Source organism: Diadema setosum, chromosome 5, assembly GCF_964275005.1.
Source record: "Diadema setosum chromosome 5, eeDiaSeto1, whole genome shotgun sequence".
NCBI classification, from domain to species: Eukaryota; Metazoa; Echinodermata; class Echinoidea; order Diadematoida; family Diadematidae; genus Diadema; species Diadema setosum.
The window spans coordinates 23,906,413-23,919,515 of record NC_092689.1 but is presented as its reverse complement, the minus strand read 5'-3'; the positions used below and the strand labels follow the sequence as shown (position 1 = coordinate 23,919,515).

The window sequence follows — 13,103 nt, the reverse complement described above, 5'->3', positions numbered from 1 at the left end:
GAGAGAGAGAGAGACGCAGACAGACAGACAGAAGAAGAAGAAGAAGAAGAAGAGAGAGAGAGTTATTTGTTGACAGCTAGTAGATAGCAGTAAAGGACTTGATAGCATTAGAAAGAAAAGAGTACAGACATGCATTACAATTGAAATATATGGAGTAAAAACATGCATTTTAATAAAATGTATGATAACAACTACTTCTACTTCTAAAAAGTTATTCATACATGTCCTATCTGTCCCGTAAATACATTTGCCTGGGTGTGTTCATGTTACGTACGAGACAGCCCTATTATTTGATGAGTTTGAAAACCTCTTTCCACTTCTTCTGTCTCTCTCTATTTCTTTACCTCTCTCTCTGTCTACCACTATATCTCTCTATATACATCTCTTCCTCTCTCTCTTCTCTCTCTCTATCTCTGACACACTCTTTCTCTGCCTCTTCCTTAAAGGGTGTGTACAGTTCTGGTTGAGGTGAGGATTGAGCTTTTAACGTTTTGCGACATATTCAGAAACCATTCTTTGAGATGTCAAAGAGCATGCAATTCTAAGGGGTATCAAAAGTTAATTTGATCAAAATCAGTTTTGAAATGGCTGACATATCCAAAAACAAGGTGAAACAAAGAGATCCTAATAAAAGGCGTGGCCTGTCACCTTTATTATCATCACTTTTTTGGATATTTCAGCCATTTGAAAACCAATTTTCATCAAATAAACGTGGAATCCTTCTTAAAATTACGTGCTCTTTCATATTTCATAAGAGGTTTCTCATTATCTCACTTAGGAATATTCAAAACATAAATCCCCATGCCTGAACTAATTATACCCCCGCCACACGTAGTGTGAAGGGGGTATATAGGAATCACCGTGATGTTGGTCGGGCGGGCGGTCAGTCGGGCGGTCGGTCGGTCTGTTGCAAAATCTTGTGTCACGAACTCCTTCTGCAGTTTTGAAGCAATTTAAATGAAACTTAGGGTAAATGATGATATTGAGGTATAGATGTGCAAGACATGTTTTTTGTGTTTGTCGGACAATGCATTGCCATGGTAACCATAATTTTACCAAAACCTTGTGGATTGAATAACTTCTATAGTATTTAAGCAATCAATTTCAAAATTGGTATCTATGATGATCTATAGGTGTACTTGACAAAACATTGCCATGGTAACCGCATGTTTTCTTCAAAATCTTGTGGAGTGAACAACTTCCACAGTTTTGAAGCAATTGAAATAAAATTTGGTAGGCATTATGGCCTTGAGGCATAGATGTGGAACACATAATTTTTGTGTTTGTCAGACAAAACATTGCCATGGTAACCATAACTTTACCCAAACCTTGTGGATTGAATAACTTCCACATCATTCAAGCAATTAAGGTCAAATTTAGTGTGTATGATGATCGGGAGGTGTAGTTATGCAAGACACCAATGTGTTAATATAAGAAAAATGTGTTGCCATGGTAACCACTCATTTTTTTATCAAATTGAACCATTTAATCTATGAAGGTGAAATTTGGTGTGTATGATGCTCTTTAAGTGTAGTTTTGCAAAATGTCCTTTGTATTTGTATCGGGCAATGCATTGCCATCATGGTAACCGCATTAAAAAAAAAATACTGTGGAGTTAACTTCTTCCACAGTTTTCAAGCAATTGAAACCAAATTTGGTAGGCATTATGGCCCTGAGGTATAGATGTGGAACACATAATTTTTGTGTTTGTCACACAAACCGTTGCCATGGTAACCACAATTTTACCAAAACATTGCAGATTGAATAACTTTTCCATCATTCAAGCAATTAAAGTCAAATTTAGTATGTATCATAATCTAGAAGTGTAGTTTTGCAAGACACCAATGTGTTAGTTTAAGGAAATTGTGTTGCCATGATAACCACTCATTTTTTTATCAAAATAAACCGTTCAAGCTATGAAGGTCAAATTTGGTGTGTATGATGGTCTTTAAGTGTAGTTATGCAAAATGTCCCTTGTGTTTGTATCAGACAGTGCATTGCCATGGTAACCACACTTTTTACCCAAACCTTGTGGAACTCAGTGTCAACTCTGTAATTGTACAGTAAACTAAAATTATTCTGTTTCCAATTCGACAAGTGCACAAACTTGGTATTAAGTCATTGCCCTCATGACATCACATACTATAAAGCGACACTAGGGGCAGGGGTATTAATGACCTTCAGTGATAATTCTAGTTTTCTATTACTGGCACATGTATCTCCAGCAGTACTGCAGCATGCCCTCCATTTGTTTGTTTGTGTTTTTTTTTCCTTACTTCACCTTCTTGGTACAAACCCATGTGTATTGTTTTTACCAGATTCTGTTCTAATCCTTTCCCAAGAGCCACCTTCTAATTGCATCCACCGGCACGATTGTATGCCGGAGGATACTTTGGATTCAGCAGTGTTACACCGCCGACGCGTCACATTCTTGTGTGCACTCTAGCAGCTACAAACCTTAACGGATTTATTTGAAATTTTGTATGGAGATTCATATTGGTAATATCGCTACACCTATAACTTTGGGTGATGCTGCCGCCAGTGTTCCATCTTTTATAGGGTAAAATGCCATATTTTTGTGCATAGTTTGTGTGCGCTCTAGGGGTCACATTTTCTAATGGATTTTGTTCAAATTTGGTATGGAGGTTTATCATGTTGTAATCTACAATGCGTATAAGCCTATAGATTTTGGATGTGCTGCTCCCCATGTTCCGTCTTTTATAGGGTCAAAGGTCATGTTGATGGATGGTTTGTGTGCCCTCTGTAGGCTACATTTTTTGACGGATTTTGTTCAAATTTGGTATGAAGGTCTACCATGATATAATCTACAAGCCTATAGACTTTGGATCTGCTGCCCCCAGTGTTCCATCTTTGATAGGGTCAAAGGTCATATTGTAGGTGGATGGTTTGTGTGCACTCTATAGGCTACATTTCTTAACGGATTTTGTTCAAATGTGGTATGAAGTTCTACCATGATATGAGCTACAAGTCAAAAGATTTTGGATGTGCCGCCCCCAGTGTTCTGTCTTTTATAGGGTCAAAGGTCATATTGTTGATGGATGGTTTGTGTGCCCTCCCTAGTGCCGGGGGATACAATCGCATTGCGCGGCAATGGACATTTCTACTTGTCTTTTATCTTTCTTTAACCTCCACCCTGACATAAGCTGTAAAAATAATCTTTGTGATATGGCAGCTTGATTATATGATCGCAAAGGCAGAAAAAGAGGAGCTGTTCCATTCTTTAAAATGAATAAGCAAAACATCCATCTAATCATGCAGGTAAAGTAGTGGTATTGACCCGGATGGCATCCATGCTAGTTTGTAGTGGAATTATGAGATTCTGTAGGGATGGAACCTTCACTGAACTCACTAGTCAATAAACTGTGGATTACCACATTTACCTCCATGGCTTCTTTGGTTCCATTAATATTTGTGATATAAAGAATATTGGTGCAGTGTGTATCTTATCATATCCTCCATTAACAAAATCCTGTTCGCTGTTTGGTCTACATAGCGTCGTGTGACCAAACAAAGCATTGCTATATTAAAGAGAAAATGCTGATTGAGAAAATTGTGCCTTACCATGACGTCATATATATTCATGTTATTCGTCAATGGCATGTGTAAAGTGCTATTGGTATCGGCCTCATAAACCACTGTGTGAAATCATGACCACTGCAAGTTGTACACTTTATGAGCGTCTATGCTGCAATATGTAAACAAAGAACAAAACTAGATTAGCATTATTGTAAGTGAAAGCATTTTGTATTTTTGTTAAAGATGTATATGAGGCTATGCACAAATATATACCGGGTTCACTATTTTTAGGCCTCCAGTAAAATCATATAAATTCCTTGGTGACAAAAATTGCACTAATTTCTTCAGGGCTGCAGCCATCAAAAAATAGTGCTATTCCTTTCATCTCATAATCCATGAATTCAACCAGAGGCTCTCAGTGCAGTGTTCATGTTGTTCATTTGTGTAACAGCACACACTCTTTCCTATACTATGTAGTGATGAGTTAATCTAGTGTGCATGCTTACCTGTAAGTTGCATCCCTTCCTGGACAAACCAATGCTCCATTTGATATTTTATATGAAAAATCTATTATTAATGTATAGGCTTTAAAAATTTTGCAATCTGATTGGTCAATTGCCATGCATTGATTTTTACTGATCCACACTGAGCCATGCCTCTGGTAAAATCCGAATGCATGGCCATATACAGCATTGCTCAGTAAGCTCATCTGTTGCTCAGTGAATTATTAGTTGATATGATGAAATAATTGACAATGTTTTCATTTGTGCATTACTTTGGCCGTCTGGGAGTCTCTTCTCAACATTCTATGAGGTTACCATCACTGAAGCTTTCATCACAAAGAAGTAAAAGAATTTAGTGTAACCCTTGTCCAATCATTGTGATTGCTTTGACAATTATTTTTCTTTACCAGGCTACCCATATGCCAAGATTCAGGAGAGAGTGTTACATCTCCAGGTGCTAGATTATGATCGCTTCAGTCGCAACGACCCCATCGGAGAGGTCAACCTACCCTTGGCTGAGGTTGACCTGACCCATGAGCGGCTGTACTGGCGACCTCTGACTCCCAGTAAAAAATCCTCGGTGAGTCCATGAGTTAGTAATTTGAGGGAAAGATACAATGTATGTAGGACATCCATTGAAGTGTGTTAGAGGAGAAAACAGAGAAGAACTTTGATCAGGAGGGACATTGTTACTTTGAAATATTATATACTGATTAAATAATATGAATGCACCTGCACATATGCAGTCTAGTTTTTTAGGGCGTGGTGGCTGTTGCAATGATAAACAAAGATTTCTTGGTATTGCCAATGCACAAAAAACTTTTGCACAGACTGCATAGCCCTGTCACAGATGCACTGGTGGATTCCTTGGGAGCATTGTTGCTTCCGGTTGGTTTGCGCATGTCTCAGTTCTCATGCGATTTAATGCAATTTTTATATGCTTTTCTTTCGTTAGTGCTTTTTTCTTTGGTTAGAATTAACCTAAAAAAAGAGCTTAAAACTGTTACATTTTTCTGATTTGTGGTCACTAGAGTCATGGTTCACTGCTGCAAAGCTTCCCTGTGCTGGTCACATAGTGGAAAGTGAAGAAATCTCCAACAAAAAAAACAACAACAAAAAAAAAAATACCCCTAGATTAAGAGGGAATATGACCTGAGTTCACATTCAGTCAAAACTGGACGCAAGTTTATCCCCCGAGCTATCCCATCATGCATCTGAAGCTATGCTCGACTCGATACCGAGAATTAACTAACTCCACTGAGACTCTAACCTTTCTTCATTGAAAATAAACTTACAGTCATCTTTAAACACATGGGAACACAGCATAATTTGCTGCTGCATTTGGTTGCATACAATGTGCCTTGCATAGGAGTCTAGCTGCAAATGACAAATGTTTTAGAATTGTGCGTGTGGTTTCATGAGGACTCTGGGCTGCATACAGATTATTTTAAAAATTACGCTGCAGACACTAAATATAGGCTGCTGTGAGATTTCAGATGAGCTGTTGCTGTAAGTGACATACCATGCTGTGTGACTGATACAGAGAGGTGTCTGATTAGTGTGTGGTATCTATGATGTGAACAAATTAACATGCTTTCCAGTTAATCAGGTACTCCACATAATTGGATAAAAAGTGCTCTGCCAGGCACTACCCAATTATGCAGAGACTATTGTAATATGATTTGGTAGAAAGGACAGAAATGAATAATCAGTTATGTACATACATGTAAAATGATGGGGGTCAAGGCAAATTGTCACTTAACCAGGCCCCCCCCCCCCAAAAAAAAAAAAAAAGGCAGATTCAATTTCCAGTCTTAACTTGAGCTTTGAAAGTGCAGAGGGAATATAATGTTGGCATGAGGGATAAAAAAGAATTGGAAATATTCTGTTGTGAAAAAAAGGGAATGAGGGTTAACCTGTTGAGGACGGGCTGATTTTGCTTCAACACGCATTTCCCAAGTATACTCAGGACTCATCATCAACGGGTTAAAGGTCAGTCCTCAAAATCAGTAGACAATGAGCAATAAACCATATCCAACTATAATAAACAAAGGGCCAAATTATTTTTTGCAGAATATCATAATGATGCTAGGAAGTGCAGGTTCTCCCTGTTGACTGCACATTGATATCAAAGTGCTCTAGGTTTGTTATGCCTCTGCCACAAAGTGGCGCCAGTGGCATTATGTTTTCGGGTTGTCCATCCATTAGTTGGTCCGTCCATAATAGATTTTGTGGACAATGTAACTTAAGAACCATATGAGGTACCCAAAGAAAACTTGGCATATTAATGTATGAGTAGACGAAGCTGTGTCTATTAACTTTTGCGTGCACATGCTAAAGGTCATAGGTCAAGGTCAAATGCCAAAATTAAACTATTTCCTCCACATCTCTGTAGTGCCTGAATGTATTAATTATGAAACTTAGTGTATGCATGTATTACTTTGTATAGGGAAAATTTTAGGTCACAGGTCACATGTCAAATGAAAATGCTAACGTGTCAGTTTTTACCTCCATATCTCAGATATGCACGATATGCATGCATTGCCTGACATTCACTCTCTTTGAAGTGTCGGGTCATGAAGTCATAGGTTAGGTTGAAATTTTAAAATTACACATGTTATGCTTAATGACATTATTTGCTCCATACTCTGGAAATCATTTAATGTACAGTATATACTTATTGGTGTAATTAAACTTGGTAAACACAATTTTGAACATACATCACTACACAGTGATTACAGTATATGTAGGAAAATTGTAAAATTTTACTTGTTTCCATATTTTGAAATTTTCTCTCTAAGTATTGTCATGAAAATTGGTATATGATTACAAGAAAATGATTATTTGCCACTCATGAAATTGTCATTTCACACCTTTGTGTTTATATTGAGACAGACTGTTGAACATTCAGGTGAAGTTTCACCTAATTGCCTTCACCAAGGGAGGAGGTTATATTTTCATCGGCGTTCGTTTGTTGGTTTCTCTGTCTGCAAAATAACTCAAGAAGTTGTGAATGGATTTGGAGCGCGTCCAATATTTACAGGAAAGGTTGAAAATGACTGAAGTAACAGATGATTAAATCTTGGTAGTATTGGTAGTGATCCAGGAATTTTTTTTTTTTGTGGAATTTATGAAGGATTTTTTATATTTTGGCAGATAGGCTCAATGAGCTTGGGAGTTTAAGCTGTGCATTTTAAAGGTTTTCATACGCACACTAAAGTGCATGCTCTACTTTCTGCTAAGGCTAGGTGCGCCACGCAGCTTGAAGTTGATGTAACAAAGGGCTTCTAAACTGGTACTGGGAAATCGGGCGACTTTCAGCATTCGTACTCATATGGTTGGATATCACTGATTTGTATGGAAGAACAAAATCAGTAGTGGAAATGAGCTGCTTGGTGGAGGCAGGGAGGTGAGAGGTCCTCTCACCTCCCTGGTGGAGGTCTGTTCTCTCAGAGTGTTTCTCTGGTTTATGATTTGTAATTTTGGTATTGTATAGTCATATTTTCTCTGTGCCATTTTCATGAGAAATATGAAAATAAATTGAAATTGAAAATTGAAATTTAACAATGGCAGCATGCTTTGTTGACCTATTGGGAAAATAATGTGATATGGTGCAGACATACCACTTGCCATAATAGCAACATTTTTAGTTTTGTTATATTTTAGTAATCTAATTGTGGAGTAAGAATACTGTAAGCTTCTCCATGAATAAATTGTGAGCAGTTAGATTTTTAAAATCATATATGTGCTGCTTAATGTCTTTGTAGACTGGCTTTATCAGCTCAATACTGATTCATGTGTCATAAACTGTTCTCTTTTGTCTGTATGAGGATGTCACAGATGTAAGATGGATATGGTTCTCGTGGGCTTACCAAATGAGAGTGTAGAGTGTTTGTGTTACATTAAAATATCTCTGTTTTTACCATTGAATTGATATATTTTCTGTTTCTTTTTCTCTGTGTGACTTTTGCAGGGTAAACTTGGGAGTCTACTTGTATCTCTGTGCTATGCGCCAACAGCAGGCAGAATTACCATATCAGTGTTAAAATGTGTAAACCTTGCTGCAAAAGACATTACAGGAAAATCAGGTGAGAACCCCCTGGATGTTTTATATATTCTGCTTCTGGTCAGGACTTTGTCAGGTTTGTGTTGTGCATCCAAAGTCTTAATGTACATTTGTAAACATCCGGGGCAATGATGTATGACGGTCACGCTTCGCCCCAGTTCCACCACACACCGAGATGTGATCTGTATGCATTATACTCTTCTTGGCACAAGAGGGCGACATTGTCCCAGAACATCATAATTCTTATGTGGCTATGCGTGGTCATTGCACCATTACTATGCCCGGACATTCATAGAATATTGTGCAAGCACGTTTTGATAGACATGTCATCTACTTCATTTTAACTCCATTATCATGGTCGTCACTCTAAAGTCAATAAGAATTGCCCCTGGTAGCTCAGAAGTTCTTTGAATGTAAGTTGCCCTGATAATGAGTGGGAAACCCTTCATACAGCCCCCTATATAAACTTGTGCAAAGGTGGTACCGAAATATGCTGCAAACAGAGAGCCTCCACCCCTCTCTCCCCTTAAAGTTAATGTTTGAGATCACGTAACATCATCACAATGTACTCTACTTATAACAGAATAAAGTTATTTCAAGAGAAGCAGGGGAAGACACTCGGCCTGGTCCGATTAGAAATAAGTCAGTTGCTGTGATACGTTCAAAGTTGACTTATCGCTATTAAAGACACAAAGATTGAGATATCAGAATTTCCTGTCTCATTTCTTGTTCGTAGAAACAATGTGCAATTGTTTAAATCTCAATCTTATAACATAAACTAATCATCTATTTTGGTGTATATTTGTGCGGTTAGCTTTTTCATATAGGTAATCATTTCCAACCTTATAAAACTGTGCGTTTCACTTAATAGTGGTGATGAGGATGTTGGCTATGGATTGTGAAATTTATCTTGGGATGTACCAAACAGAAACAGTCTAGAAACCCTGCTATTTCAGTTGGTTTATAAATACACACACACGCACACACACTCACATGCACAATATCTTCCATATTGTACTTTATTAGACTAATATGTTTCAATAAACATCATGGAAATCTGATGGAAGAGCTTTCCCTTTCTTCATTTCATTTAGACCCATATGTGAAAATCTGGCACATGCACAAGGACAAGCGAATAGAGAAGAAAAAGACGGTTGTAAAGTATCACACTCTGAATCCTGTCTACAATGAGTCCTTCGTCTTCAACATCCCCCTGGACCGGATACGGGATACCACCTTTGTCGTCTCTGTCGTGGACAAAGACCGGCTCTCCAAGAATGACATGATAGGAGGTATACTGCTTGGGGCTCGAGCATCACCGTCAGAGATGTCCCACTGGAATGAGATGATGAGTAAGCCACGGACTAACATTGCCAAGTGGCATGTCTTGAAAGGGATGAGTTGATGTCCCTTTTAGGAGTGAAGGAAACATGATCAAGGATTGCTGATATGTGATATACATTTTTAGGATGATCCTGTGCTTGGGACTGGCTGGCTGTTTCATGCCTGTAAATGCATTTATTCATGACCTGTAAATGTGATCTGTCAGAAATAAAGGAGAGTTCCAAGAGTGTGGTCCCATATTGGCAACAGGAAAAGCACCTGTCTGAGATCAAAGTGTCACCAAGATGGAGTTGAGAAAGAAATCCGTTGTTGCAAGCAAGATTTGACATTCCACTTAGTAGGCATACTGTCTGCAGATATTTCCTGGAGGTACTTAAACTAGATTATTACTATATTTATCATATAAAACATGGATATTTATACACATCTCATCATTGTTATGTGAATTTTTGCCTCCTATGCTCAAGAAGGTGTTTGCAATAATGTGCAGAGAGTAATGATTGTAGGAAATGGGAAAGAAATAATGAGAAATGGAAATTGGAAGTAGTGCATATCAGTTATGTGTATTGTAGAAGCCACTTATTACTATGAAAACTGTGGTATTTGTAGGCATTCATAAATATACTGATGAACTGCGTATGATTACAATCTTGTATTAAGAGATGTCATGTGCGAACTTGATTCACAAGTAAGTGGAGATGTACTGCCTTTCTCTATGGATGTAACAAAGCGATTGGCATACAGAACTTAGCAATACAGTATCACCCCATGCCAAAATGTACCTGTATTTGGCAACAATCTTCACTATATTTGGGAAAAGTATGTTTGTATGACTAAGGTGCCTATTGGTCTTTTTTATCAATTATCAGCTCCTTGATGCTGAAATGAATCATTAGAGTCTCAGAGAGAGATGATGGCACTATTGAATGTATTACTTATAAGCAAAGAATGTTGGATGTAATGTTTCTTAAAACCTTGCTGGTGTGTACAGTTAAGCTCGTACTGGTGACATTTATCATCAGAACAGAGAAAAGGTCTAGTGACTTCACAATACTTCTCTCATATTTGATGAAATATTTCATTTCAAAGCAGAGACAGAATTACTAGGAAGACTGACTCCAAAGAGATTTTGACTGTAGGCAGTTTACTTATGAAGGTTTAGAGGAGAGGATAGAAACATCTCTCTTCCAGCTATATCATGAGACATGATATGTACTTAAATACTAGTGGTTTGCATATAAATCATTTTTGTTGCAACATTTCTTAGAATGTCTTGTCTCAGTCTGCTTCTGTCAAGGTCCTTTTTCTTGTTTGTTTATTCACCTAAAATGTACTTTCCATGAGGTAAGGAGCTAAAAGATTTGTGAGAACTTCGAGGAAAAGGCTCTCAAATGAGTGTGTAGGGAGTGCAGCTTGAAAGACGATAAACATCAGATTAAGTATAAATCAACAAATTCCTTGATTTTCTGCATCTGGCATATGGTGAATGTTGAATGATTACACTGCTATGTGAAAATCACCCAGGTTTGAGTCCCATCTTAATTATAGGAAAGTCGTTTTCTTGCTCACAGACTAAGTTTTGTTCTGTTTTGTTTGTGTTTGTGTTTGTTTTTTCTGCTGTGGCTACCAAGTTAGATTTTTTTTTTAAAAAAACCTGTTATTTATCTTCGTGAACTTGGGACCTTGGCCTATGCTATAATGTCAAGTCATAGTGTTAGTGTGACAGAGGATGTAATTACTTTTGCTTGTTTACCCTCTGTGTCCTAAACTCTGATGACAGTTGTCTTATGTGGTGTTTGTAAATGTGTCTATGAAGAAGTAGATTGATTTATACACCGGAGAGAGAGATAGAGAGAACATGCCAGTCTACCAGTACTCTGTTTTGCTTTGTTTGTTTGGTTAGTAGGTTTTTCTTTTTGTGTGTATGTGTGTATGTCAGATTCTCTGACAAAATAATGTGGCATGTATGGTACCACCTGGTTCATAACAATTTTCTGTTGATTATATCTTCTTGATCACAAACAGATTCATGTAAAGCTTTAAATTCTTATTAATGACAACTTATGTCTGTTGACCATAAATGATGTTATCAAGCAAAGAGACTTTCTAGTAGTTTGTTCAAGTGGAAGTAATTGGTTTGTATTTCAAGATTTTTCAACTGTTTTATCTGTCTTTACTTTCATGCATATATTTTGTTAGCAGGTAATGTAAGACTCACTTTCATTCTGCCATCAGACTGTGCCCCTGTAATGGACAGTAAGAAATGATGTTTAATGATGGATATCAATTGAAGATTTTTGCTCAAACACACACTTGCTAAAAAAAAAGAAAAAAAATCATGCATGCACAATGTACTCACACACTTGACAAAGTCATGTAAACATGTGTATCTTATGTACACCTTCATTCAAAATGACAAAATTGTGGCGTCTAAATATTTTTCATTTGCATGTGTTTTGCTGCTCTTGACTGTCTAAATATCTCAATCATAAATACTCCATTTTGGTACATTTTTGATAACTGAAAAAGGACTTGTTATTTTATAATCACATGTCAAACATTGAGCATTATTTGCTAAAAAAAAAGTCAAATAGTTGCCCATTGATTGTGGAAGCCACATACACCAAGCGTTAAAATCAAAGCAGTGTGATATTATCATACCTATCAATTATCACATTGAAGGACTCTGTGGCTGAAATATGTGTTAAAAATGTTTGTTAAATGTGTTAAAAAATAACGCTGTAAGAGAGTATTTATATTCATAAACATGACTTAACCAAACTAAAATGACAATTTGTTGAAGCATAATTCATATTTGGAATTCTCACTTGCCATAATGTTATGAAAAACAAAACAATATTTCATGCATTTTTGTGTCTGTTATTCAGCGTCATACTATGTGATTCAGGCACATATGATTGTTTTGCCTGTATCACTTTTTATTTGCAAATAAGAAGTACAGATATATCAAACCTGGAAAGGATATTCTGTTTTTAGGTCTAAAGATAATAGATCTACAATCATTATCCTGCGGTGTTAAGATATGATAAATTAAGTTTACAGACCAATTGCTTACAATGGAAAGGAAAAAAAGGGGAAAAAATCTCTTTTCTTTTTTTCCTGGAGAGGGTTTTCTTTGTACCATCATTTACAATAAATTGTATATTCTAATCCTTAAAGCTGTGACAAAATACCTTAATTTTAAGTTACATTGTGAAGTTTGATATACATTTTGATATGACTTAGACATTTGAAATCTGGGGAATTCAAGTGTGAGTTGAAATATCTGCTGCTGGGTGTTTGTGCTTATCACCTTACACACTTGGAGACCATTCTGTTAGTATTTTAATCCTTTGAAAGCAAGGCGTTGCTACTCTGACCACCTGTACTTACTAGTGGATAAAACTCTATCACAAGACAAAAGCTATTATAGTTTTGCCAATTAGGAGAATATTATTATTTATAATATGCATGAGTCATATTACTCCTGTGAGATGGTTTGCTCTTTTTCTCATGTAATATGGATGCAGGTACAGCAGTGGAAGAAATTTTCAGTTTGCCTGAGGCAGAGTTACAACAAGGAGTCATTATAGTTCATCAGGAGTATTATATCTTCTTTTTTGATCATGTGTGCAAAATATGGTGCAGAAAAG

General features: G+C 36.9%; 1 protein-coding gene across 1 annotated transcript in view; it reads left to right on the top strand.

The window, feature by feature from the left end:
- LOC140228640 (synaptotagmin-7-like) overlaps positions 1-11,747 on the top strand; it is a 200,517-nt gene extending 188,770 nt beyond the window's left edge. Inside the window, exons 9-11 of the mRNA XM_072308889.1 lie at positions 4,451-4,620; positions 8,014-8,128; positions 9,201-11,747. Coding sequence (XP_072164990.1) covers positions 4,451-4,620; positions 8,014-8,128; positions 9,201-9,511 — 596 coding nt within the window. The 3' untranslated portion in view covers positions 9,512-11,747. The remainder of the gene's footprint in view (positions 1-4,450; positions 4,621-8,013; positions 8,129-9,200) is intronic.
- The last annotated feature ends 1,356 nt before the right edge of the window (positions 11,748-13,103 follow it).